Source organism: Suncus etruscus, chromosome 12, assembly GCF_024139225.1.
Source record: "Suncus etruscus isolate mSunEtr1 chromosome 12, mSunEtr1.pri.cur, whole genome shotgun sequence".
NCBI lineage: Eukaryota > Metazoa > Chordata > Mammalia > Eulipotyphla > Soricidae > Suncus > Suncus etruscus.
This window is the reverse complement of record NC_064859.1, coordinates 174308-200143: the sequence shown is the minus strand read 5'-3', so window position 1 is coordinate 200143 and position 25836 is coordinate 174308. Positions and strand designations below refer to the sequence as shown.

General features: G+C 38.8%; 1 protein-coding gene across 1 annotated transcript in view; it reads left to right on the top strand.

Annotated features, from left to right (window-relative positions):
- Positions 1-25836, top strand: part of BMPER (BMP binding endothelial regulator) — a 375585-nt gene that overhangs the window by 336634 nt on the left and 13115 nt on the right. The window contains exon 14 of the mRNA XM_049784999.1: positions 22556-22686. Coding sequence (XP_049640956.1) covers positions 22556-22686 — 131 coding nt within the window. The remainder of the gene's footprint in view (positions 1-22555; positions 22687-25836) is intronic.

Below are 25836 nucleotides of genomic sequence, written 5' to 3'. Positions count from 1 at the left end.
ACAGTGTTTGCCAAGGTAAATGTGCCCCCCTTTATGGAGCCTCGTGCCCCCTGGGGGGTGCACCCCACTACTTGAGAACCACTGGTTTAGGGGACCATGTGGGATGCTGAGGATCAAACCCTTCATGACAGCACGCAAGGCTTATTTGCTGTACTATCATTTTAGACATGAATCCCTAGATTATTCTGGACTTAATTTGCAAAGCATCTGGGTGCCGTAGTCCCCCTGGATCTCAGTTCCTGCCATATCCCTGTGTTAGTTTCCCATCTGTAATGATCTGTACACCATTTGGGGCTTTGTATGTAGTATCTGTACAAGCTCCCCTTCTAGTTGGTGTCCTTATCACCCAAGTGCCCTGTCAGTGCCTGGAGCTAACATATGACCAGTTCTTCTGTCACACTTTAAGGTGGGAGAATTGATGAAACTGGATTGGAAATAAGTCTCATTTCCATAAGCAGATAAATAGCTGAATTTGTGGGTTTTCCTGCTCTGTCTCCTCAAATAAATTTAATAAAACTGACGTGCTTTCAAAAAGGTCTGGTCTTACTTGTTTGCCCTGGCAACCCAGAGAAACAAAATTGAAGCTAATATTTGTTATTGAAGATTCTCATTAAAGTCTAAGCCATAGTGGTGCCACACTGTGAATGGGCTGGGAAGGATCTGGAATACATAGGAAACCCTTGCAGGCTGGCTCAGGAGGTCTCTCCACCTGCTCACAAACAGTACATGGAGCATCCTTCCAGCACAAACACTTAAACTCTTTTGGAGGAATTTCTAGGGTAAATTTAGTCTAGGCTTAGGGCAGCATTTGCTGGTTTTGTGTTTCTACTGGTGAATTCTGTGTGGAGGAAGAAAGTAGAGTTCTCTGCTGAGTTCCAGAGGTAATGGCCTATACCATTCACACTGTGATGTATGTGGCCACCACCTGTAATTATTCTTCTATAGCTTAGATTAGGTGAACAAACCCTACTTCCAGGACTAAAGCACAAGTGGATTTTGTAAGAAACTTTGTGTTTTGTTTTGTTTCGGGTCATACTCGGCATCGTTCAGGGGTTCCTCCTGGCTCTACACTCAGAAATCATTCCTGGCAGGCTCAGGGGACCATATGGGATGCCAGGATTTGAACCACCATCCTTCTGTATGCAAGGCAAATGCCCTACCTCCATGCAATCTTTCCATGCAAAGTTTCCTGTAAGAAACTTTTGATTGCAAAGCACACTTGTGTGCTCCATCTCCCACATTCTTTTTCTTTGCTCTGGATACTCACGTATAAATTTTAGGTGCTGACACTTTCTGCTCTGATTATTTCAGACAGGTGAAGTAAAGATAGCCTCAGGTCCCACTGTGGTGGTCCTGACAACTTCTGCCCCCAGTGTTGTTGCTTTCAGGAACCCCAGCTCTCAGATTGAGCAGTACAGTTCAGCCAAAGATGCTTTCTGGGATTGGATAGTACATCATACACCTGCCTAGCATGTGACTGACTGGCTTCAATACTTGGCACCCTATATCGTCAACTGTGCCTTCTGGCAGGAATGATTTCTGAGCACAGAGCCAGGAGTAGGACTTGGGCACTGCCCAATGTGGCCCCAAACTCCCCCAAATGAAAACAATATGCTCCTTGTTGGCAGAGCAACTGATTGGATCTCTGAATGGCCACTTGAATTTTCTACTACCTTGCCCTTCAGCACTCCTGGAAGAAGTGTGCTGAGCTTGCCATGTAGTTAGCATCTCAAAACTGTGCCTGCAGGGCAAAGGTCTGAGCACTTAACTACTTCTCTAGTACCTCTTGTGCCAAAAAAAAAAAAAAAAAAAAAAAAAAAACCAGAAGGAAAACAACTTGACCTGCTGTTGCTAGGAGCCCAGCAACTGTTTGATGTTTGACTTGAACACTATTGGAAACTTGCCTTTTTAATAATGTGGAGAGCTATAGGTTATTCTTACCACATTAAATATGAGCTTTTCTGAAGATGTGCCATGATAGTGGAATTTTATCATCCAATCCTTTTTTCTACCACCACTAAATTAAATATATACATACATATATACATATGTATACAAAATATCTGTTAATATGTCCCTTTATATGAGAACTTGAGTGTCAAAAATGCACATGAAATGCCACGAGTATGGAAATGACATCAGAGAGTTTATCATAGCTGCCACTTTTCTCAGGGTCTGCTGTGATAGCAGATGCCAGGACTAGAGTCACAGTAAACACTAGTCTGGAGGAGGGATAAGGACAGAATTCATGACCCTCATACATCATATTGCAAGTGTCTTAGCCTTGTAGAACTAGGCAAAGTGTGCGACCCATTCCATCTGTCACGATTCCATCACTGAATGTGGCATCTTCATGCCTCCATGTTGGGCTTGGTGAGCAAGATGCAAACAGTGGGAAAGAGAGTGTAGACTCCAAGGAGTGACAAAGTGTGACAAGGACAACCTCCATTCTGAAGAGGCTACTTTTTCTTAGCTAGCCCAAGATCTCATTTAAATATTTGAACTAAATCTTAAAAACTAAGATCTCTCCTCCCTACTCAGTGGAAAAGAAAAGGACACAACTTCAAGGAAAGAATTGTTAAGTATAAGGAAATCCAAAAGCTAATGTCTTTCCTTTTAATGGCTGAAAGAGTAATAGAAGAAAACAGGCTGGAGTGAAGTATAACTTAAAATCTAGAGCAGGAATTAATCTTTTTTCTACTAGCAACCTCTTTTCCATTGAAAAATGTTTACAGGACTCTGGGAATTTAAAACAAATAAAATTCAAGCAGATAGTGTAAGTCATAAATTTATTTTAACACAATTTTTTTTACAACGTTTACTTTCAGCTTTATGATAGAGTGGGCTGCAGCCCACTTGTAAGAGGCCAAGGTGTAGATTACTAGAATTACACATTTGATGCTAAGAAATAAAAACTTCTCTTTAAGTGCCTAGTCAGAAAGAAGGAATCAGCTTGATACAAATTTTACTCCACTTAGAAATTCTTTTGGAATGGCAGGAATGGATTCCCAACATATATGGGGCTTCCTCGCTGTTCCATGATTCCATGGAACTTCTTCTGATGATAGAAATGGTTTAATTAATACTGTACACTATGATGATGGCCATTAGTCATTTATGGCCATTATACTCTTGAAATGTGGCTGGCACTACTGAGGACATTAATGCTTTTATTTCATTGTAACTTATATAATTTTTATTTAAATTTTTATTTATTTATTTGTTTGTTTGTTTGGGGGCCACACCAGGTAATGATCAGGGATTACTCCTGGCTATGTGCTCAGAAATCTTGGCTTGGGGGACCATGTGAAACTCCGGGGATTGAACCCAGCTCAGTCCTGGGTGAGCTGCATGCAAGAGAAGCACTTTCTATTGATCCCACCCCTTATTTAATTTTAATAAGAACATATTTATTTAAGCACCATGATTGCAAACATGTTTGTAGTTGAGTTTCAGTTATAAAATAGAACACCCCCCTTCACAAGTGCAACATTCCCAACACCAATGCCTCCCCATCTCCTTCCCCTCCCATATACTCCCCTCCAATACTCCTGCCTGTATTTGACACAGTCATTCTACTTCTCTTACTCACTACCCTTGTTGTGATAGTTGTTAGTATAGTTATTTTTCTCACTGCACTCACCACTCTTTGTGGTAAGCTTCAGATCATGGCTGGTCCTTTTAGCCCTCATCTCTATTGTCTCTGGGTATTATTACAATAATATATTTTTTTCTTAAATGCCAAAGATGAGTGAGACTATTCTGTGTCTATCTCTCTCCCTCTGATATATTTCACTCCACATAAAAGTTTTTGTGTCCATCATGTATAGGAAAATTTCATAACTTCATTTTTCCTGACAGCTGCATAGTATTTCATTATGTATATGTACTGCAGCTTCTTTAGCCATCTGTTGTCGGGCATCATAACTTATTTAAATTTTCATTGAAAGGACTTCTTTTGCTTTCTCACAACTTTGTACAAGTCAGTGGTGGGCACTCAGTGGAGGAAAAAAATTGAACGAATTCTCTGTTGATAAATCCTGCTTGGTTGAGTTTCAGGGAGGGTTCTGATACCACTACTTTACTGGACAGAATGAGGATAAGCATTAAAATTAGTCCTTTTTGTTTGGTTTTGCTTCTGTACCATATTCAACACTGTTAAGAAATATTCCTGGCAGGCTTGGGAGACCATATACGGTGAAGGGGATCAAACATGGGCAAGCCTTATATAAGGTAAGTGCGTTATCTCTCCAGTTCCACCTTTACATAGTTTTAAGTTGGGCTTTCCACATGAATAATCAGAGAAGAGAAAATGATTCATTGTGTCAAGATATGCCAAGCTGGGGCTGGAGTGATAGCACAGTAGAAGGACATTTGCCTTGCATGCGGCCAACCCAGGATGAACCTAGTTTGATCCCTGGTATCCCATAGGGTCCCCTAAGCCTGCCAGGAGTGAGTTCTGAGTGCAGGGCCAGGAGTAACCCTTGATCTCTGCTGCTTGTGGCCCAGAAATCAATCAATCAATCAATCAATCAAACAAGCAAACAAACAACCAAGAAGATATGCCAACCTGGTGCCAGTGAATAGAGTTGGGAGTGGCTCTGAAATAACATTTTCTAGTCTGGCCTGTAACTCTTGCTCTCAAGGAAAGTGCCAGAATTAGGGTGCCTATATTAGAAACTAATTCCTAAATATGTTAATTAAAAGCACCTGAGAATAGGATATGTATGCTTTAAAGATAGACTGTTGTTGTTGTTGTTTTCATTTTGTTTTGTTTTTGTCATTGGGTCACACTCAGCGACACTCAGGAAATACTTTTGGCTCTAGGCTCAGAAATCATTCCTGGCAGGCTCAGGGGACCAAATGGTATGCCAAGATTTGAACCATCTTTAGTCCTGGATCTGCTGCTTTCAAAGCAAATGCCCTACCGCTGTGCTATCTCTGACCTGATGCCCTAAAGATAGATTTTTAAGGGAATAGACCTTATTCCTTTATTATTATTTTGTCTTTGTTTTGGGACCACACCCGGTTGAGCTTAGGGGTTATTCCAGGCTCTGAGCTCAGAAATCACTCCTGGCATGTTGGAGGGATCATATGGAAGTCAAGGGATTTAACTCCGTCCTTCCTGGGTCGGCCATGTATAAGGCCTCTGTGCTACCTCTGTGCTATCTCTCTGGCCCCGCCTTTATTATTGTGCTAGTTTCATTAAAGTGTTAACCCAGACACTCTTGACTTGTGTTAAGCTTTGCTGGGGAAAGCTCTGCTGAAATGCTATCTGTGTTTTCACATTGGGAAGGGAACCTCACAGGAATTTCTTGGGCAAGAACTAACACAGCATCAACAAGAACAGAATAGACTAGTGAACAAGAACAGAATAGGACTAGTGAAACTACTACTAAAATGTAGTAAACTAGTAACTACAAGTGAAACAAACTACTAAATATCCTCAAATTTGGCTACTTAATCTATAATATTAGTAGAAATGCATCATTTTGATACTTTCAAACTAGGGAAAGGGCTGATTTTTTTTTTTTGATTTTTCAGTCCAAATCCGTTTGATGCTTAGGGGTTACTCCTGGCTAAGCTCTCAGAAATTGCCCCTGGCTTGGGGGGACCATATGGGATGCAGGGGGATTGAACCGTGGTCCTTCCTTGGCTGGCGCTTTCAAGGCAAACACCTTACCTCTAGTGCCACCTCGCTGGCCCCAAGGACTGATCTTTTGATTGTTAGTTTGTTTTTGGTTTTTTGGGGGGCCATACGTGGTGATGGTCAGGAGTTACTTCTGGCTCTGTGCTCAGAAATTGATCCTGGCATGTGGGACCATATGGGACACTGGGGGATCGAACCGTGCTCCGTCCTAGGTCAGCGTGTGCAAGGCAAATGCCCTACTGCTTGCACCACTACTCTGGCCTCATGGACTGATGATATTTTTATAAGCATAAAAAATGGGGAAAAAGGGGGCCAGAGAGATAGCACAGTGGTAGGATGTTTGCCTCTCATGCAGTCAATCCAGGATCGATGGTGGTTTGAATCCAGGCATCCCATATGGCCCCCAGAGCCTGGAGTGATTTCTGAGCGTAGAGACAGGAATAACCCCTGAGCGCTGCTGGTATGACCCCCACCAAAAAAAAAAAAATTAGAGAAAAAAACTGATGATTTTTCAAACATAAAAGTTGAACTCCACTTTATCACAAAATAGATGCTTCTTTGATGGAATTATTGTTTTACAAAGAAATAAAATGTCAATAACAAGAGTTTTGTTGAAATTTAAAGTGCATTTGATGTGGCCCCTTAATAAATTTTCTTACAAACAGAAGAAGTTGGCAAAAGTATCCCATTATCTATTCCATCCAGTTAGATGTTAAATTCACATCAGTAGAGTGAATGCAGAGAGAGATCCGGAAGAGCACAGAGCAAAGAGAATAAAATAAATCCTGTGCAAGACTAGGAAACTATTTAAAATATTGATATTTAAATAAATCTCCAATTTTTTCTCGTTCTTTATAATTCATTTTCCTACTCCAGTATCTCAATTCTTTTCTTTTCTTTTCTTTTTTTTTTTTTTATTTTTTAATTTTTTTTTATTTAAACACCTTGATTACATACATGATTGTGTTTGGGTTTCAGTCATAAAAGGAACACCACCCATCACCAGTGCAACATTCCCATCACCCAAGTCCCAAATCTCCCTCCTCCGCCCCCAACCCCCGCCTGTACCCTAAACAGGCTCTACATTTCCCTCATACATTCTCAATATTAGGACAGTTCAAAATGTAGTTATTTCTCTAACTAAACTCATCACTCTTTGTGGTGAGCTTCCTGAGGTGAGCTGGAACTTCCAGCTCTTTTCTCTTTTGTGTCTGAAAATTATTATTACAAGGGTGTCTTTCATTTTTCTTAAAACCCATAGATGAGTGAGACCATTCTGCGTTTTTCTCTCTCTCTCTGACTTATTTCACTCAGCATAATAGATTCCATGTACATCCATGTATAGGAAAATTTCATGACTTCATCTCTCCTGACAGCTGCATAATATTCCATTGTGTATATGTACCACAGTTTCTTTAGCCATTCATCTGTTGAAGGGCATCTTGGTTGTTTCCAGAGTCTTGCTATGGTAAATAGAGCTGCAATGAATATAGGTGTAAGGAAGGGGTTTTTGTATTGTATTTTTGTGTTCCTAGGGTATATTCCTAGGAGTGGTATAGCTGGATCGTATGGGAGCTCGATTTCCAGTTTTTGGAGGAATCTCCATATCGCTTTCCATAAAGGTTGAACTAGACAGCATTCCCACCAGCAATGGATAAGAGTTCCTTTCTCTCCACATCCCCGCCAACACTGTTGATTCTCATTCTTTGTGATGTGTGCCATTCTCTGGGGTGTGAGGTGGTATCTCATCGTTGTTTTGATTTGCATCTCCCTGATGATTAGTGATGTGGAACATTTTTTCATGTGTCTTTTGGCCATGCGTATTTCTTCTTTGTCAAAGTGTCTGTTCATTTCTTCTCCCCATTTTTTGATGGGGTTAGATGTTTTTTTCTTGTAAAGTTCTGTCAGTGCCTTGTATATTTTGGAGATTAGCCCCTTATCTGATGGGTATTTGGTGAATAGTTTCTCCCACTCAGTGGGTGGCTCTTGTATCCTGGGCACTATTTCCTTTGAGGTGCAGAAGCTTCTCAGCTTAATATATTCCCATCTGTTAATCTCTGCTTTCACTTGCTTGGAGAGTGCAGTTTCCTCCTTGAAGATGCCTGTAATGTCCTGGAGTGTTTTGCCTATGTGCTGTTCTATATATCTTATGGTTTTGGGGCTGATATCGAGGTCTTTAATCCATTTGGATCTTACCTTCGTACATGATGTTAGCTGGGGGTCTAAGTTTAATTTTTTGCAAGTGGCTATCCAATTGTGCCAACACCACTTGTTGAAGAGGCTTTCCCTGCTCCATTTAGGATTTCCTGCTCCTTTATCAAAAATTAGATGGTTGTATCTCTGGGGAACATTTTCTGAGTATTCAAGCCTATTCCACTGATCTGAGGACCTATCCTTATTCCAATACCATGCTGTTTTGATAATTGTTGCTTTGTAGTACAGTTTAAAGTTGGGAAAAGTAATTCCTCCCATATTCTTTTTCCCAATGATTGCTTTAGCTATTCGAGGGTGTTTATTGTTCCAAATGAATTTCAAAAGTGTCTGATCCACTTCTTTGAAGAATGTCATGGGTATCTTTAGAGGGATGGCATTAAATCTGTATAATGCCTTGGGGAGTATTGACATTTTGATGATGTTAATCCTGCCAATCCATGAGCAGGGTATGTGTTTCCATTTCCGTGTGTCCTCTCTTATTTCTTGGAGCAGAGTTTTATAGTTTTCTTTGTATAGGTCCTTCACATATTTAGTCAAGTTGATTCCAAGATATTTGAGTTTGTGTGGTACTATTGTGAATGGGGTTGTTTTCTTAATGTCCATTTCATCCTTATTACTATTGGTATATAGAAAGGCCATTGATTTTTGTGTGTTAATTTTGTAGCCTGCCACCTTGCTATATGAGTCTATTGTTTCTAGAAGTTTTTGGATAGAGTCTTTAGGGTTTTCTAAGTAGAGTATCATGTCATCTGCAAACAGTGAGAGCTTGACTTCTTCCTTTCCTATCTGGATTCCCTTGATATCCTTTTCTTGCCTAATCGCTATAGCAAGTACTTCCAGTGCTATGTTGAATAGGAGTGGTGAGAGAGGACAGCCTTGTCTTGTGCCAGAATTTAGAGGAAAGGCTTTCAGTTTTTCTCCATTGAGGATAATATTTGCCACTGGCTTGTGGTAGATGGCCTTCACTATATTGAGAAAGGTTCCCTCCATTCCCATCTTGCTGAGAGTTTTGATCAAGAATGGGTGTTGGATCTTATCAAATGCTTTCTCTGCATCTATTGATATGATCATGTGGTTTTTATTTTTCTTGTTATTGATGTTGTGTATTATGTTGATAGATTTACGGATGTTAAACCAGCCTTGCATTCCTGGGATGAAACCTACTTGATCGTAGTGGATGATCCTCTTAACGAGGCATTGAATCCTATTTGCCAGGATTTTGTTGAGGATCTTTGCATCTGCATTCATCAGTGATATTGGTCTGTAATTTTCTTTTTTGGTAGCGTCTCTGTCTGGTTTAGGTATCAAGGTGATGTTGGCTTCATAAAAGCTATTTGGAAGTGTTTCTGTTTGTTCAATTTCATGAAAGAGTCTTGCCAAGATTGGCAGTAGTTCCTCTTGGAAAGTTTGATAGAATTCATTAGTGAATCCATCTGGACCTGGGCTTTTGTTTTTCGGCAGACATTTGATTACTGTTTTAATTTCATCAATGGTGATGGGGGTGTTTAGATATGCTACATCCTCTTCCTTCAACCGTGGAAGATTATAAGAGTCCAAGAATTTATCCATTTCTTCCAGGTTCTCATTTTTAGTGGCGTAGAGTTTTTCAAAGTAGTTTCTGATTACCCTTTGAATCTCTGTCATATCAGTAGTGATCTCTCCTTTTTCATTCCTGATACGAGTTATCAAGTTTCTCTCTCTCTCTCTTTCTTTGTTAGGTTTGCCAGTGGTCTATCAATCTTGTTTATTTTTTCAAAGAACCAACTTCTGCTTTCGTTGATCTTTCGGATTGTTTTTTTGAGTTTCCACTTCGTTGATTTCTGCTCTCAGCTTTGTTATTTCCTTCTGTCTTCCTATTCTTGGGTCCTTTTGTTGAGCATTTTCTAGTTCTATTAGCTGTGTCATTAAGCTACTCAGGTAAGCTCCTTCTTCCTTCCTGATGTGTGCTTGCAAAGCTATAAATTTTCCTCTCAGTACTGCTTTTGCTGTGTCCCATAAGTTCTGAGAGTTTGTGTCTTTATTGTCATTTGTTTCCAGGAACCTTTTTATTTCCTCCTTGATTTCATCTCGGACCCACTGGTTATTGAGCATGAGGCTGTTTAACTTCCAGGTGTTAAAGTTTTTCTTCTGAGTCCCTTTGGAATTCACAAATAATTTCAGAGCCTTGTGGTCAGCGAAGGTAGCATGCAAAATTTCTATCCTCTTGATCTTATGGAGGTATGTTTTATGTGCCAGCATGTAGTCTATCCTGGAGAATGTCCCATGTACATTGGAGAAGAATGTGTATCCAGGTTTCTGGGGATGGAGTGTCCTATATATATCCACTAGGCCTCTTTCTTCCATTTCTCTCCTCAGGTCTAGTATATTCTTGTTGGGTTTCAGTCTGGTTGACCTGTCCAGTGTGACAAAGCCGTGTTAAGGTCCCCCACAATTATTGTGTTGTTGTTGATATTATTTTTCAGATTTGTCAACAGTTGTATTAAATATTTTGCTGGCCCCTCATTCGGTGCATATATGTTTAGGAGAGTGAATTCTTCCTGCTCTACGTACCCCTTGATTAATATAAAATGTCCGTCTTTGTCCCTTACAACCTTCCTGAGTATAAAGTTTGCATTATCTGATATTAGTATGGCCACTCCAGCTTTTTTATGGGTGTTGTTTGCTTGGATTACTTTTCTCCAGCCTTTTATTTTGAGTCTATGTTTGTTCTGACTATTCAGGTGCGTTTCTTGTAGGCAGCAGAAGGTTGGATTGAGTTTTTTGATCCATTTAGCCACTCTGTGTCTCTTAACTGGTGCATTTAGTCCATTGACGTTGAGAGAAAGAATTGTCCTGGGATTTAACGCCATCTTTATTTCAAAATTTGGTGTGTCTTTTGGGTAGTCTTGTCTTAGATTAGGTCTTTCAGTTTTTCTCTTAAGACTGGTTTTGTGTCTGTGAAGTTTCTGAGCTGTTTTTTGTCTGTGAAACCCTGTATTCTTCCATCAAACCGGAAAGTGAGTTTTGCTGGGTATAGTATTCTGGGTGAAGCATTCATTTCATTCAGTCTTGTCACAATATCCCACCACTGCTTTCTGGCATTGAGTGTTTCTGGTGACAGGTCTGCTGTAAATCTCAGGGAAGCTTGCTTGAACATGATTTCCCCTTTTGATCTTGCTGTTTTCAGAATTCTGTCTCTATCTGTGGGATTTGTCATTGTGACTAGGATGTGTCTTGGGGTGGTTTTTCTGGGGTCTCTTTTGGTTGGTACTCTTCGGGCATGCAGGATTTGATCACATATATTCTTTAGCTCTGGAAGTTTCTCTTTAATGATGTTCTTGACCATTGATTCTTCCTGGAAATTTTCTTCCTGGGTCTCTGGGACTCCAATGATTCTTAAGTTGTTTCTGTTGATCTTATCATAGACTTCTATTTTCGTCTGTTCCCATTCTTTGACTAATTTTTCCATTGTCTGCTCATTTGCTTTAAGTTTTTTGTCCAATCTCTCCGTCTGTATGGAATTGTTATGTATCTCATCTTCCACAGCACCAAGTCTATTCTCAGCTTCTGATACCCTGTCCCAGAGCTTATCCATTTTGTCATTCACTTCGTTTACTGACTTTTTCAATCCTGTTAGTTGACATGTTATTTCAGTTTGGAGTTTTGTCATTTCTGCCTTCATATTTTCTTGGTTCTTATTAGTGTTCTGTTCAACTCGATCCATGGTTTCTTGGAGTCTGTTGAGCACCTTCCATATTGCTAGTCTAAAGTCCTTATCTGAGAGGTTGATTAGTTGTTCAGTCATTATCTGGTCCTCAGAATTGTCATCTTCATTCTCTATGTCTGATGCTGGCCTGCGTTGTTTCCCCATTGTCACACTTGTATTGTGGGTTTTTTCTACGTGTTGTAGTGGTATTCATTGTCTATATGATGTAGGCAGCACACTCCTCTGGCTCCTCCCTTTCTGGATGGGCTGACTTGCCTCTATGGGAGGGGAGTCCTCCGTGGATGAAGCCTCACACTGGGTCAAATCTTAGGCCCGAGCATGCAACAGAGAAGACAGTCCAGAGAGAAATGTTTGCTTCTGTGATATAGCGCCGTTCTTAGTGTGATTTTTCCTTCTTGTTGCAATGGAGTTCTTTCCTTAGAAAGAGTGCACGGCCGCGTAGCGAAGCAGAGCGGCCGTGCTCCTCTGAGCCTCTTTTTGCCCCACTCGCAAGAGTTTCACGCAAGAGGACAGTAGACAGACATAGACAGGTCACACTCACAGTCTTTCACAGCTGAGCCCCACTGGGCCGGTGTACTTTTGCTGTGATTATTTTCTATTATTTATAATTTTTCTATTATTGGAACTTGTTATACAGAGGCTTGTGTGTTCATTTCCCAGAAGGAAAACCATACTGAAAAAAGAGAAAATGCAAATCTTGCTGAAAACCCAGTATTTTTCTTGGACATTGTACTGATTTGCCTTTGATCTCTTGGAGGATGGAATAACACGTAGGTTTATTCTTTTTCCAGGATCCTGGGGTGTCACTGCAAGCCGGGAATTCGGTCTGCAGTGAGACTCAATTCTTTTCTTAATTAAACTTTATTCAAACACTACGGTCACAAATTATTTGTGATTGAGCTTCAGTAATACAATTCACCCTTCACTAAGTGCACATTTTGCACCACCAATATCCCCAGTATTTTATTTATCTCTCTCTTTTTCTATTTTTTCAGTTGAGACATTGTGGTTTGCACTGTTGTTAATGAAGTGATATACCATGCATATCACCATATCTCCTTTCAGAACCCAGTTCTTGTCTAGTGATCTGCTTCAACTGTCAATGTCACAGTAATCCCTCCTCTGCTTAAACCATACTGCTCCATTATTTATGGCAAGCTTCCTACATAAACTTGTCCTCCTGGCCCTCATCTTTACTGTCTCTGTATATTATTGCCATACTATTTTTTCCATAGCCCACAACTGAGTGATATCATTCTATGTCTATTTCTTTCCCTCTGACTCATTTCACTGAGCAAAATGCTCTCCATATCCATCCATGTATAAGTAAATTTTATGACTTTATTTTTCCTTTTTTTTTTTTTTCTTTTTTTTTTTTTTTTGGTTTTTGGGCCACCCCCGGTGGTGCTCAGGGGTTACTCCTGGCTGTCTGCTCAGAAATAGCTCCTGGCAGGCACGGGGGACCATATGGGACACCGGGATTCGAACCAACCACCTTTGGTCCTGGATCGGCTGCTTGCAAGGCAAACGCTGCTGTGCTATCTCTCCGGGCCCGACTTTATTTTTCCTAACCACTGCTTAGTATTCCATTGTGTAAATGTGCCATAGATTGTTTATCCATTCAGCTGTTCTTGGGAACTTGGGTTGTTCCCAGGTTACAAGTATCTCAATTCTTTTTTACATGCTAGTATGGTCCATGCATTCTACTTGCTTTAAAAATACACTATTGCATATTGTTAGAAACATAATGTGTATTGTTGTAGAAAATGCGAATGAGAAGAAAAACAAAACAAATATCAGTCAGGATTCCACCATCCAAAACTGATAGTTCTGACTTGGTCCTGAACATACAATAATAAAATAGATTTGCTATCAAGTTATTCTTTTTTTGGTTTTTGAGCCACATCCACAGGCCCTCAGGAGTTACTCCTGGCTCTGCATTCAGAAATCACTTCTGGCAGGCTCAGTGGACCATCTGCAATGCCAGGATCAAACCCAGGTGGGCCTTGTGCAAGGTAAATGTTCTACCCTCTGTGCTATCTCTCCTGCCCCAATATTCATTTATTCTTTTGTTAATCATTTTATAGCACTTCTTCACATTTTGAAATGTTTCCAACATATTACTTAGCACCAAAGTGCAAATGCAGAGTGTTTGTAATGCTCATTGCTGTCACACAGAATATTTCCTAGGGGAAGTGGCCTGCATTTACATAAGTAGATTGCCCCTCTCTATTGTGGTTAATTTCTCTCCACCCCATATTTTTTTTTGTTCTTTTTATGGGATAATTGTGGTAAGAATCTCCATGGAAAACATCATCATGTATATATAATGCCATTTTCTTAAAAGCAGAATTTCCAAGAGCCTGTCTTTGGGCTATCTGCCAGTATTGCCAATTGACTTCTAGAAAGATATTAAAGTTTGGTACCAAGATTTGGAAGTCAGAAAATCTAAGTTCTAGCCTAAGTCTTTCAGTTTAGATCTGACCTGGGCTCTCTCCCAGCATTAGCACATCCTCTATCTTTTCAGTGAGCAGCTATGATGCCAGCCTTATGCCTCATGTGCAGACTAAATGAAATAGCTAACATCAGTGATGACTTTTACAACATGGTTGGCATGAGAACTAACAATTTTTACACTCTGTCAGCAATGCAGAGACCATTTATATTTCACTTTCTCACAAACCCTGGACACATTTATGTGAAAAATTGTTAGCTTGACAAGTGAAAAAAAAGTCATCATTTTAACTTCTGTTACAAAACACATCTTTCAAATTTTAAAAACTATATGTAGTGTCTCAAGTGAAGAACTGTTTTTAACAAACATTTTTCACATAAAGTTTGTTCCTCAGGAGTGCCAAGTAATAGAGTAAACTTAAATCTTTGATGGCCAGGGTAAATATAAATTATCAGTTGTGTCTTGAATGAGGCCTGGTGTTAGTGGGGTTAAGTCCATGTATGTAGTGATTATGAATCATGTCCTTAAATCATGCTCTCTCAACAGTCTCAATGAATTGGATAAATTGTTTTCAATTTATTTAAAATTATCTAAATAATTCCTGAGAGGACCAGTAGAAACAAAGAAGGAAAAAAATCATTTACTAACAATTTTTCACCCTTTTTTGGATTACTCACAGTTTTGGAGAATGACACTAGATATTCTCTCAAATAAGAGGGAAGAGTATCCTTACATTGAGAAGTTATTTTTCATACAAGTGCCATCATGATACATTTGAGCAGGTCCACCAGCTGCTTTCTTCATTCATGTCACAACAAGGCCAAGGGAAGGAGACAGCACCCCATTGTCCTCACACACACTCATGGTGGGTGGCAGCATCTCAAACTTCTGGAAGTATAAAGTAAGAGTGATGTGAAAGGGTAGATCCAGGGCAGCCAAGAATATTACAGACTATAGGATGTGCTAGGCCTGCATTAATCTGAGAGTACTGACACAGTAGAATCAGTAGTGAGAGGGCATTTAGAAACTGCTTTAAGAACAGAATTCAGGGGTTGGAGCGGTGGTGCAGTGTTAGGCGCATTGCTTTGCAGGTAGCTGACCTAGGACACCCCCAGTGTTCCATATGGTCCCCCAAGCCAGACGTGGTTTCTGAGAGTAGAGCCAGGAGTAACCCTCCTGAGTGCTGCTTTATTTAGAATTTGTCATTCCAATTCTAAAGAATAAAATTCAGTATTTCTTTCTTTATATATATTTTATTTAAACACCTTGATTACATACATGATTGTGTTTGGGTTTCAGTCATGTAAAGAACACCACCCATCACCAGTGCAACATTCCCATCACCAATGTCCCAAATCTCCCTCCTTTCCACCCAACCCTCGTCTGTACTCTAGACAGGTTTTCTATAACCCTCATACGTTCTCATTATTAGGATAGTTTAAAATGTAGTTATTTCTCTTTGTGGTGAGCTTCATGAGGTGAGCTGTAACTTCCAGACCTTTTCTCTTTTATTATTATTATTTATTATTATTATTTTATTATTATTAGTGCAAAAATGTCTTTCATTTTTCTTAAAACCCATAGATGAGTGAGACCATTCTGCTTTCTCTCTCTCTCTCTCTCTCTCTCTCTCTCTCTCTCTCTCCTCTCTCTCTCTGACTTATTTCACTCAGCGTAATAGTTCCATGTACATTCATGTATAGGAAAAAATTCATGACTTCATCTCTCCTGACTGCTGCATGATATTCCATTGTGTATATGTACCAGAGTTTCTTTAGCCATTCGTCTGTTGAAAGGCATATGGGTTGTTTCCAGAGTCTTGCTATGGTAAATAGTGCTGCAATGAATATAGGTGTAAGGAAGGGATTTTTGCATTGTATTTTTGTGTTCCTAGGGTATATTCCTAGGAGTGGTATAGCTGGATTGGATGGGAGCTCGATTTCCAGTTTTTGGAGGAATCTCCATATCGCTTTCCATAAAGGTTGAACTAGACAGCATTCCCACCAGCAGTGGATAAGAGTTCCTTTCTCTCCACATCCCCGCCAACACTGCTTGTTCTCATTCTTTGTGATATATGCCAATCTCTGGGGTGTGAGGTGGTACCTCATCGTTGTTTTGATTTGCATCTCCCTGATGATTAGTGATGTGGAGCATTTTTCATGTGTCTTTTGGCCATTTGTATTTCTTCTTTGTCAAAGTGTCTATCCATTTCTTCTCCCCATTTTTCGATGGAATTAGATGATTTTTTTCTTGTGAAGTTTTGTCAGTACCTTGTATATTTTGGAGATTAGCCCCTTATCTGATGGGTATTTGGTGAATAGTTTCTCCCACTCAGTGGGTGGCTCTTGTACCCTGGGCACTATTTCCTTTGAGGTGCAGAAGCTTCTCAGCTTAATATATTCCCATCTGTTAATCTCTGCTGCTTGGAAAGTGCAGTTTCCTCCTTGAATATGCCTGTAGTCTCAATGTCCTGGAGTGTTTTGCCTATGTGTTGTTCTATATATCTTATGGTTTTGGGTCTGATATCAAGGTCTTTAATCCATTTGGATCTTACCTTCATACATGATGTTAACTGAGGGTTTAAGTTCAACTTTTTGCAAGTGGCTAGCCAGTTGTGCCAACACCACTTGTTGAAGAGGTTTTGCCTGCTCCACTTAGTATTTCTTGCTCCTTTATCAAAAATTAGGTGATTGGGGCTGGCGAGGTGGCGCTAGAGGTAAGGTCTCTACCTTGTAAGTGCTAGCCAAGGAAGGACCGTGGTTCGATCCCCTGGCATCCTATATGGTCCCCCCCAAGCCAGGGGCAATTTCTGAGCACTTAGCCAGGAGTAACCCTTGAGCATCAAACAGGTGTGGCAGAAAGAAAGAAGAAAGAAAGAAAGAAAGAAAGAAAGAAAGAAAGAAAGAAAGAAAGAAAGAAAGAAAGAAAGAAAGAAGGAAGGAAGGAAGGAAGGGAGAGAGAGAGAAAGAAGAAAGAAAGAAAGAAAGAAAAAAGAAGAAAGAAAGAAAAAGAAAGAATGAAAGAAAGAGAAAGGAAAGAAAGAAAGAAAGAAAGAAGAAAGAAGGAAGGCAGGAAGAGAGAAAGAAAGAAAGAAAGAAAGAAAGAAAGAAAGAAAAAGAGAGAAAGAAAGAAAAAGAAACAAAGAAGAAAGAAACAAAGAAGAAAGAGAGAGAGAAAGAAAAAGAAAGAAAGAAAGAAAGAAAAGAAAGGAAAGAAAGAAAGAAAGAAAGAAAGAAAGAAAGAAAGAAAGAAAGAAAGAAAGAAAGAAAGAAAGAAAGAAGAGAAAAATTAGGTGATTGTATGTCTGGGGAACATTCTCTGAGAATTCAAGTTTATTCCATTGCTCTGAGGGCCTGTCTTTATTCCAATACCATGCTGTTTTGATAACTATTATTTGTAGTAAAGTTTAAAGTTTGGGGAAAGTAATTCCTCCCATATTCTTTTTCCCAACGATTGCTTTAGCTATTCTTGGGTGTTTATTATTCCAAATGAATTTCAAAAGTGCCTGATCCACTTCTTTGAAGAATGTCAAGGGTATCTTTAGAGGGGTCATATTAAATCTGTACAATGATTTGGGGAGTATTGCCATTTGATGATGTTAATCCTGCCAATCCATGATCAGGGTATGTGTTTCAGTTTTCACGTGTCCTCTCTTATTCTTGGAGCAGAGTTTTATAGTTTTCTTTGTATAGGTCCTTCACATTTTTAGTCAAGTTGATTCCAAGATATTTGAGTTTGTGTGGCACTATTGTGAATGGGGTTGTTTTCTTAATGTCCATTTCTTCCTTATTACTATTGGTGTATAGAAAGGCCATTGATTTTTGTGTGTTAATTTTGTAGCCTGCCACCTTCCTAGATGAGTCTATTGTTTCTAGAAGCTTTTTGGTAGTCTTTAGGGTTTTCTAAGTAGAGTATCATGTCATCTGCAAACAGTGAGAGCTTGAATTCTTTCTTTCCTATCTGGATTCCCTTGGTATCTTTTTCTTGCCTAATCGCTATAGCGAGTACTTCCAGTGCTATGTTGAATAGGAGTGGTGAGAGAGGACAGCCTTGTCTTGTGCCAGAATTTAGAGGAAAGGCTCTTCGTTTTCTCCATTGAGGATAATATTTGCCACTGATGGGCTTAACTATATTGAGAAAGGTTCCTTCCATTCCCATCTTGCTGAGAGTTTTGATCAAGAATGGGTGTTGGACCTTATCAAATGCTTTCTCTGCATCTATTGATATGATCATGTGATTCTTATTTTTCTTGTTGTTGATGTTGTGTATGATGTTGATAGATTTAGGGATGTTAAACCATCCTTGCATTCCTGGGATGAAATCTACTTGATGGTAGTAGATGATCTTCTTAATGAGGCATTGAATCCTATTTGCCAGGATTTTGTTGAGGATCTTTACATCTGTATTCATCAGCGATATTGCTCTGTAATTTTCTTTCTTCGTAGCATCTCTGTCTGGTTTAGGTATCAAGGTGATGTTGGCTTCATACAAGCTATTTGGAAGTGTTTTCGTTTGTTCAATTTCATGAAAGAGTCTTGCCAGTATTGGTAGTAGTTCCTCTTGGAAAGTTTGAAAGAATTCATTAGTAAATCCATCTGGGTCTGGGCTTTTGTTTTTGGGCAGATATTTGATTACCATTTTAATTTCATCAATAGTGATGGGGTGTTTAGATATGCTACATCCTCTTCATTCAACCATGGAAGTCTATAAGAATCCAAGAATCTATCCATTTCTTCCAGGTTCTCATTTTTAGTGGCGTAGAGTTTCTCAAAGTAGTTTCTGATTACCCTTTGAATCTCTGCCATATCAGTAGTGATCTCTCCTTTTTCATTCCTAATACGAGTTATCAAGTTTCTCTCTCTCTTTCCTTGTTAGTTTTACCAGTGGTCTTTCAATATTGTTTTTTTTTTTGTTTTGTTTTGTTTTGTTTTGTTTTTGAAGAACCAACTTCTACTTTCATTGATCTTTCGGATTGTTTTTTTGGGTTCCCACTTTATTTATTTCTGCTCTCAGCTTTGTTATTTCCTTCTGTCTCCCTATTTTTGGTTTCTTTTGTTGAGCACTTTCTAATTCTATGAGTTGCATCATTAAGCTATTGAGGTAGGCCCCTTCTTCCTTCCTGCTGTGTGCTTGCAAAGCTATAAATTTTCCTCTCAGTACTGCTTTTGCTGTGTCTCATAAGTTCTGATAGTTTGTGTCTTTATTATCATTTATTTCAAGGATAGTTTTGATTTCCTCTCTGATTTCATCTCGGACCCACTGGTTATTCAGTATGAGGCTGTTTATCTTCCAGGTGTTAAAGTTTTTCTTCTGTGTCCCTTTGGAATTCACATATAATTTCAGAGCCTTGTGGTCAGCGAAGGTAGCCTGCAAAATTTCTATCTTCTTGATATTATGGAGGTATGTTTTATGTGCCAGCATGTAGACTATCCTGGAGAATGTCCCAGGTACGTTGGAGAAAAATGTATATCCAGGTTTCTGGGGTTGGACTGTCCTATATGTATCTACTAGGTCTCTTTCTTCCATTTCTCTCCTCAGGTCTAGTATATTCTTGTTGTGTTTCAGTCTGGTTGACCTATCCAGTGTTGACAAAGCCGTGTTGAGGTCCCCCACAATTATTGTGTTGTTATTGAAATTATTTTTCAGATTTGTCAACAGTTGTATTAAATATTTTGCTGGCCCCTCATTCAGTGCATATGTGTTTAGGAGAGTGATTTCTTCCTCCTGTACATATCCCTTGATTAATACAATATGTCCATCTTTGTCCCTTACAACTTTCCTGACTATAAAGTTTGTATCATCTGATATTAGTATGGCCACTTCAACTTTTTTATGGGTGTTGTTTGCTTGGATAATTTTTCTCCAGCCTTTTATTTTGAGTCTATGTTTGTTCTGACTATTCAAGTGCCTTTCTTGTAGGCAGCAGAAGGTTGGATTGAGTTTTTGATCCATTTAGCCACTCTGTGTCTCTTAACTGGTGCATTTAGTCCATTGACATTGAGAGAAAGAATTATCCTGGAATTTAATGCCATCTTTATATCGAAATTTGGTGCGTCTTTTGGCCAGTCTTGTCTTAAATTAGGTCTTTCAGTTTTTTTCTTAAGACTGGTTTTGAGTCTTTAAAGTTTCTGAGCTGTTGTTTATCTGTGAAACCATGTGTTTTTCCATCAAACCTGAAAGTGAGTTTTGTTGGGTACAGTATTCTAGGCGAAGCATTTATTTCATTGAGTTTTGTTACTATGTTCCAACACTGCTTTCTGGCCTTGAGAGTTTCTGGTGACAGGTCTGCTGTAAATCTCAAGGATGTTTTCTTGAATGTAATTTCCTTTTTTGATCTTGCTGCTTTCAGAATTCTGTCTCTATCTGTGGGATTCATCGTTGTGTCTAGAATGTGTCTTGGGGTATTTTTTTCTTGGATCTCTTTTGGTTGGTACTCTTAGGGCATGCAGAATTTATTCACATATATTCTTTAGCTCTGGAAGTTTCTCTTTAATGATGTTCTTGACCATTGATTCTTCCTTGAAATATTTTTCCTGGGTCTCTGGAACTCCAGTGATTCTTAAGTTGTTTCTGTTGAGCTTATCATAGACTTCTATTTTCATCTGTTCCCATTCTTTGACTAATTTTTCCATTGTCTGTTCATTTGCTTTAAGTTTTTTTTCCATTCTCTCCCGCTGTATGGAGTTGTTATTTATCTCATCTTTCACAGCACCAATTCTATATTCAGCTTCTGTTAGCCTATTGAAGAGTATATTCATTTTGCCATTCAATTCATTTACTGAGTTTTTCAGGTCTATTATTTGACCTGTTATTTCAGTTTGGAGTTTTGTGATTTCTGTCTTCGTATGTTCTTGGTTCTTATTAGTGTTCTGTTCAACTTGATCCATGGTTTCATTGAGTTCTTTGAGCATCTTCCATATTTCTTCTCTAAACTCCTTATCTGAGAGATTGATTAGTGAGTTGGCCGCTTTCTGGTCATCAGAATTGTCATCTTCATTCTATATGTCTGATGCTGGTCTGTGTTGTTTCCCCATTGTCACACTTGTATTATGGGTTTTTCTACGTGTTGTGCTGGTATTCATTGGCTAAATGATGTGCGTGGCCACGCTCCTCTGGCTCCGCCCTTCCTGGGTGGGTCAACTTGCTTCCAAGGAAGGGGGGCCCTCCATGGATGAAGCTTCACACAGGATCAAATCTTAGGCACACAACAGAGAAGACAGTCGGGGGAGAGATGCTGGGCTTCAGTGATCCCGCTTAGTTCTTAGTGTGATTTTTTTTCTTCTTTTTGCAGTGACATTCTTTCCTTAGAAAGAGTGCAGGTCCGCTTAGCGAAGCGGAGCAGCCATGCTCTTCTGGAGCCTCTGGGAGAGTGAATTTTCTGGGCCCTTTTCGGCCCACTCCCAAGAGGTTTAGGAGACAGGACAGGAGACAAACACACATAGGCAGCACTCACAGTTTCTCACAGTTGGGCCCCACTGGGAATTTAGTATTTCTTTAAAAAAAAAAAAAAAAAAAGCAAAGAAAGAAACTAAGATACAGAATGCATTAATTTCCTAATACTCTTAAGATTTGAACTGAAAATTAGCTACTATGGCCATTTTCATATCATGTATCTTTTACTATTATTTATTTTAAAGTGTTTGCTCTCAGGAAATGGAATTTAGAGAAAGAGGCAGCGACCTTCTTTTATAAGCCCAGAACATTTATTGACTTTCAAATTATGTGTGTCAAATATTCAGATAATTAAAATACCCTAAAAGTATAAAGACAAAACAAAACAAAGCAAAAAAAAAAACAGTAAAAATTTGCAACTGAATTTAATTATCATAAGTCTTCAGAAAGTTATGACTTGGTTTCATCAAGTTGGTTATATCAGATTTATTGATATCCTGCCAGCATATTAAATAGTCCACTAGCCTAAAAACTCTTTTTTCCAATGTGGCAATGACTAGTCTTATATGTATATTTATATATTGTCAATTAAAATAAAACTAAATAAAAATTCAACTATTCAACTACATGATTCTCAATACTCAATAATCAAATACAGAAAGTGATTCTGGACAGGAGAGCCATTAAAATATTTCCATCAATGCAAGAACTTTATTGAATAGTCTTGCTCTAGACTAGAAAATTTGTTGTCATATTATTATTTTCTTTGCTTTTTTTGAGGGGAGGGAGGCTACACCCGGTGATGCTCAGGGGCTATTCCTGGCTATGCACTTAGCTATCTCTTCTGGCTTGGGGGACCATATGGGGTGCCAGGGAATCAAAACACGGTCCATCCTAGGCTAGCACACACAAGGCAGTTGCCTTACCACTTGCACCACCACTCTAACTCCTATTGTCATATTATTTAGAAGTATTCTGCTTAGATTTCATGCATACTTTTAATTCAGTGTTTGAATGTCTGCTCTAAAATAAGAATCTATAATTGAAGGTCAGGTTCTCCTCTATTCACTCACTCATTCTTTGCTGAATCACATTTAGAATTACAATAATTTGGTGTTTTTCTTTTTGTCTTTTTTAGGTCTTGTGTGACTGATATGTGTGAATGTCCAGTCCATAAAAACTGTTATTGTGAGTCATTCCTGGCATATACACGGGCTTGCCAGAGAGAGGGCATCAGTGTCCATTGGGAGCCACAACAGAATTGTGCAGGTAAAAAGTTTTTGTTGATCCATCCACCTGGAAGTCCACTGACACTCCCAAAAAGTTGACAAAAGAGGTCTGAATGGTCATAGAAGTCTCTCCTCCCACAGCTAAAGGGAAATCCCAGCAGTGGAATCACAACTGGATAAAACACTGGGATTTCTAATGAAGGAGAATGTGAGAAGCACTTCAGAGAAATGCTTTTTAACAAGCACATTTGAACCATTTTAAGGTTTCCACTGTTGCAAATATGCACACAAAGCCAAGCTACCAGCTGGCTATTCTTAGTATGCACAGTCACAGCTGACACTTAGGTTATTCATGGCACAGAGGAGAGTCAGCACAACTACAGTTACTTAAGGCCTTCAGGATAAACCTGATGTTTGAAGAGGAATTGTTACACAGTCTCTAGCAGAAAGTTCATGATTTTTTAGTTTTTAAAAGATATATTTCAGTAAAGTTCTTTTAGGTCTTAGGCAAATTAATTACCTTAGTTAATATTTGTAAAATGGACATCTTGAATCTCACAAACAATATTTCTTACCAGTGGCTAAGAACAAGGCATTGTGCTTAACACTGTAGATGTTTTGGTGCTGACAGTCCAATAAAGGAACTACTCAGAAACTATGGGTACATAGCAACTATGGTAAGGAAAGCACCAAGGCAGAACTACCCAATGAAGTAGAGAGGAAGTGATGCTACCCAGATGGAAATGGAATAAAGACTTCTCAAAAGGGGTGATAATTTCAGCAAAGTGAAACCCAAAACATGGAAGGGACTTAAGACAAACAGAATCTGCAGAATAAAAACATTTTTGATGGCTGCAAGGAAGTGGAAACCATACTCTCTTGAATGAGAGACACAGTGTGAGCTGGATAGCAAAAAAGGAAAATAGGACACAAGATGAGGATCAAGCAGCATGGAGAATCACCTGATACACATCTTTATAGGTCTTAAGAATGAGCCTGGTTTTTATACCAAGAGTACTGGAAGCCCTTCAGAGATTTTAAGCAAGTTCTTTTCTGCTTCTCAAATATTCCTCTGGTAGCTTCTTAGGGAATATATTGGATGGGGCAAAAGTAAAAACAGACAACCAGGCAGGAGGTAGATGGATCAGAATAGTGAAAAATGATGATGAATTAAATTAAAACATTAGTATATTGAGAAGACTCAAAGTCTAGATATATTCTGGAACTTTACAGTAATTTCTACAATGCAGTTTTAAATGCATTGGCGCTAAATATGTGTTTGAATTTGAAGATTGTCTATCTCAGAAGATTCTTCATTATTCATAGAAGCTGCTACTGTTATTTAAATTCTAAGATGAATGTCTGAGCTTTATTTTAAGGAATGGCACACTTTTATTTGTAAAGTGCCTTATTTGCCAGGAATGAAGAAATGAAAATTTGCAAAATTTGATACGATTTTTGTTTCTCTATGGGAGGGCAAGTAGGCTACAGAAATAGTGTTCAAGAGGCTGTGGCAGTGCCCTGGGTTTACACTTTATTGTGTTTAGAAGACCTTGTGGTGCTGGGGATCAAACACAAATAGATCTCATCTAAGGCACTTTAAACTACTAATTTAATTTAATTTCTCTGTCCCTCCAATCCTAATAAACTCAATTCTGATAAACAAAAAGAAGGAAGTCCATGTTATTTGTAATCTAGAGTGTCAATATTGATGGAAAATAGTGTCTACAATCAGGAGTGGGGTTATAGGGAATATCTCTGAGCTCAGTTTAGAGTGTGTGGTCATTGTGTTTGTTCACTATGTTTTTATTCATATGTGTTTATTCACCTGGCTAGATATTGGCATTAATTACTTTGGCACTTAAAAATAAATCAGGATTTATCTCCTAGATACCTACTTTACTTGGCCTTGTTCATCATATGAACCCATGTAAGTGATTCTGACCTAAAGTCAGAGTTATAACCACTTAGTTAACTGGTGAATTTATTGTGTTGGCATTGGGGGAGTAGGCTGATGGAGATTTAGGATATACTAGGGCATCATCCAGCTGGCTCTTAAAATAGACAGTAATCTGTGTCTACAGGAGCACCAAAGCTCCTCCCCCCTCAATTTTTTTTGAATTTGCACTTCTCTGCAAAGTCAAGTTCATATTTCCTATGTGAATTCACTTGCTCCAGCCAGAATGCTTCTCTATCAGTGCTTCTGTCTTGGAGGAGTATTTCTTTTTATAAAAATAATTCACATAGTATGGATGATGTTCTTGAAGGGCAAGAATGACTGGCTCACTTTTAACCTATCACATCTGTACTAGATTATAAAATAAGTCAGTGTTGTTGAAGGCCTGGGTCTTCCAGAACTCACTCTTAGCTCCCTTTTGCTAAGTGGATTTCTCTTTCCTTTGAGACCACTAAAATACATATAGCAAAAGTCTTTCTATTTATACTGGTATCCTGGAGAATTCAGCACAACTCATTCATTTATTAGTGTGATAGTACTTTTGTTAGGGTCATATTAGATCTAGAATATATACTCTGAACTCTACTTAGCCCTGTTTCAGTTGATACATTGCATTTTAGTACAGACTGTGAAGATTAGCTCTTTTACCTTTAGTATCTTGATTTCAGGAACTGAATTGCAGGAACTAAAATTACTTTTCTAATGGAAAAGTAATATGGCTCCTGAAAGGTTTCATTTACCATTTAAAATTAGTTGAGCCATCTGAATGAAGAATAACCCTGGCACCATGAAGCTGTAGGGAACTTTTATAGATACACACACACACACACACACACACACACACACACACACACACACACACACACACACACACACATCACAGCCTGATAATTAGTACATGAGAAATACATTTACAGAGACCTACAGCATTTATTCCCAATTTATTTATTCCCAATTTACCTGTAATAATGAAAAACTTAAGAATATTCTTCACTTGTTTGGCCCCAGATCTTTTAATGTGTGATAGTACTTAACATCATAAAAGGGAGAAGAGAAATTTTCTAGTACAAAAAGGATTGAGGTTGAATTAATAAGAAGCCACCAGGCAAGAATCTCTGAATAAACAAGGCACATTTTGAATCTTGTCTAAATTTTAAACACTATCATGACTTTTGGTGCAGGCTAACTGTGTAAAGACAGTAAAATGAACAAAATAATAATAAACAAATTTAG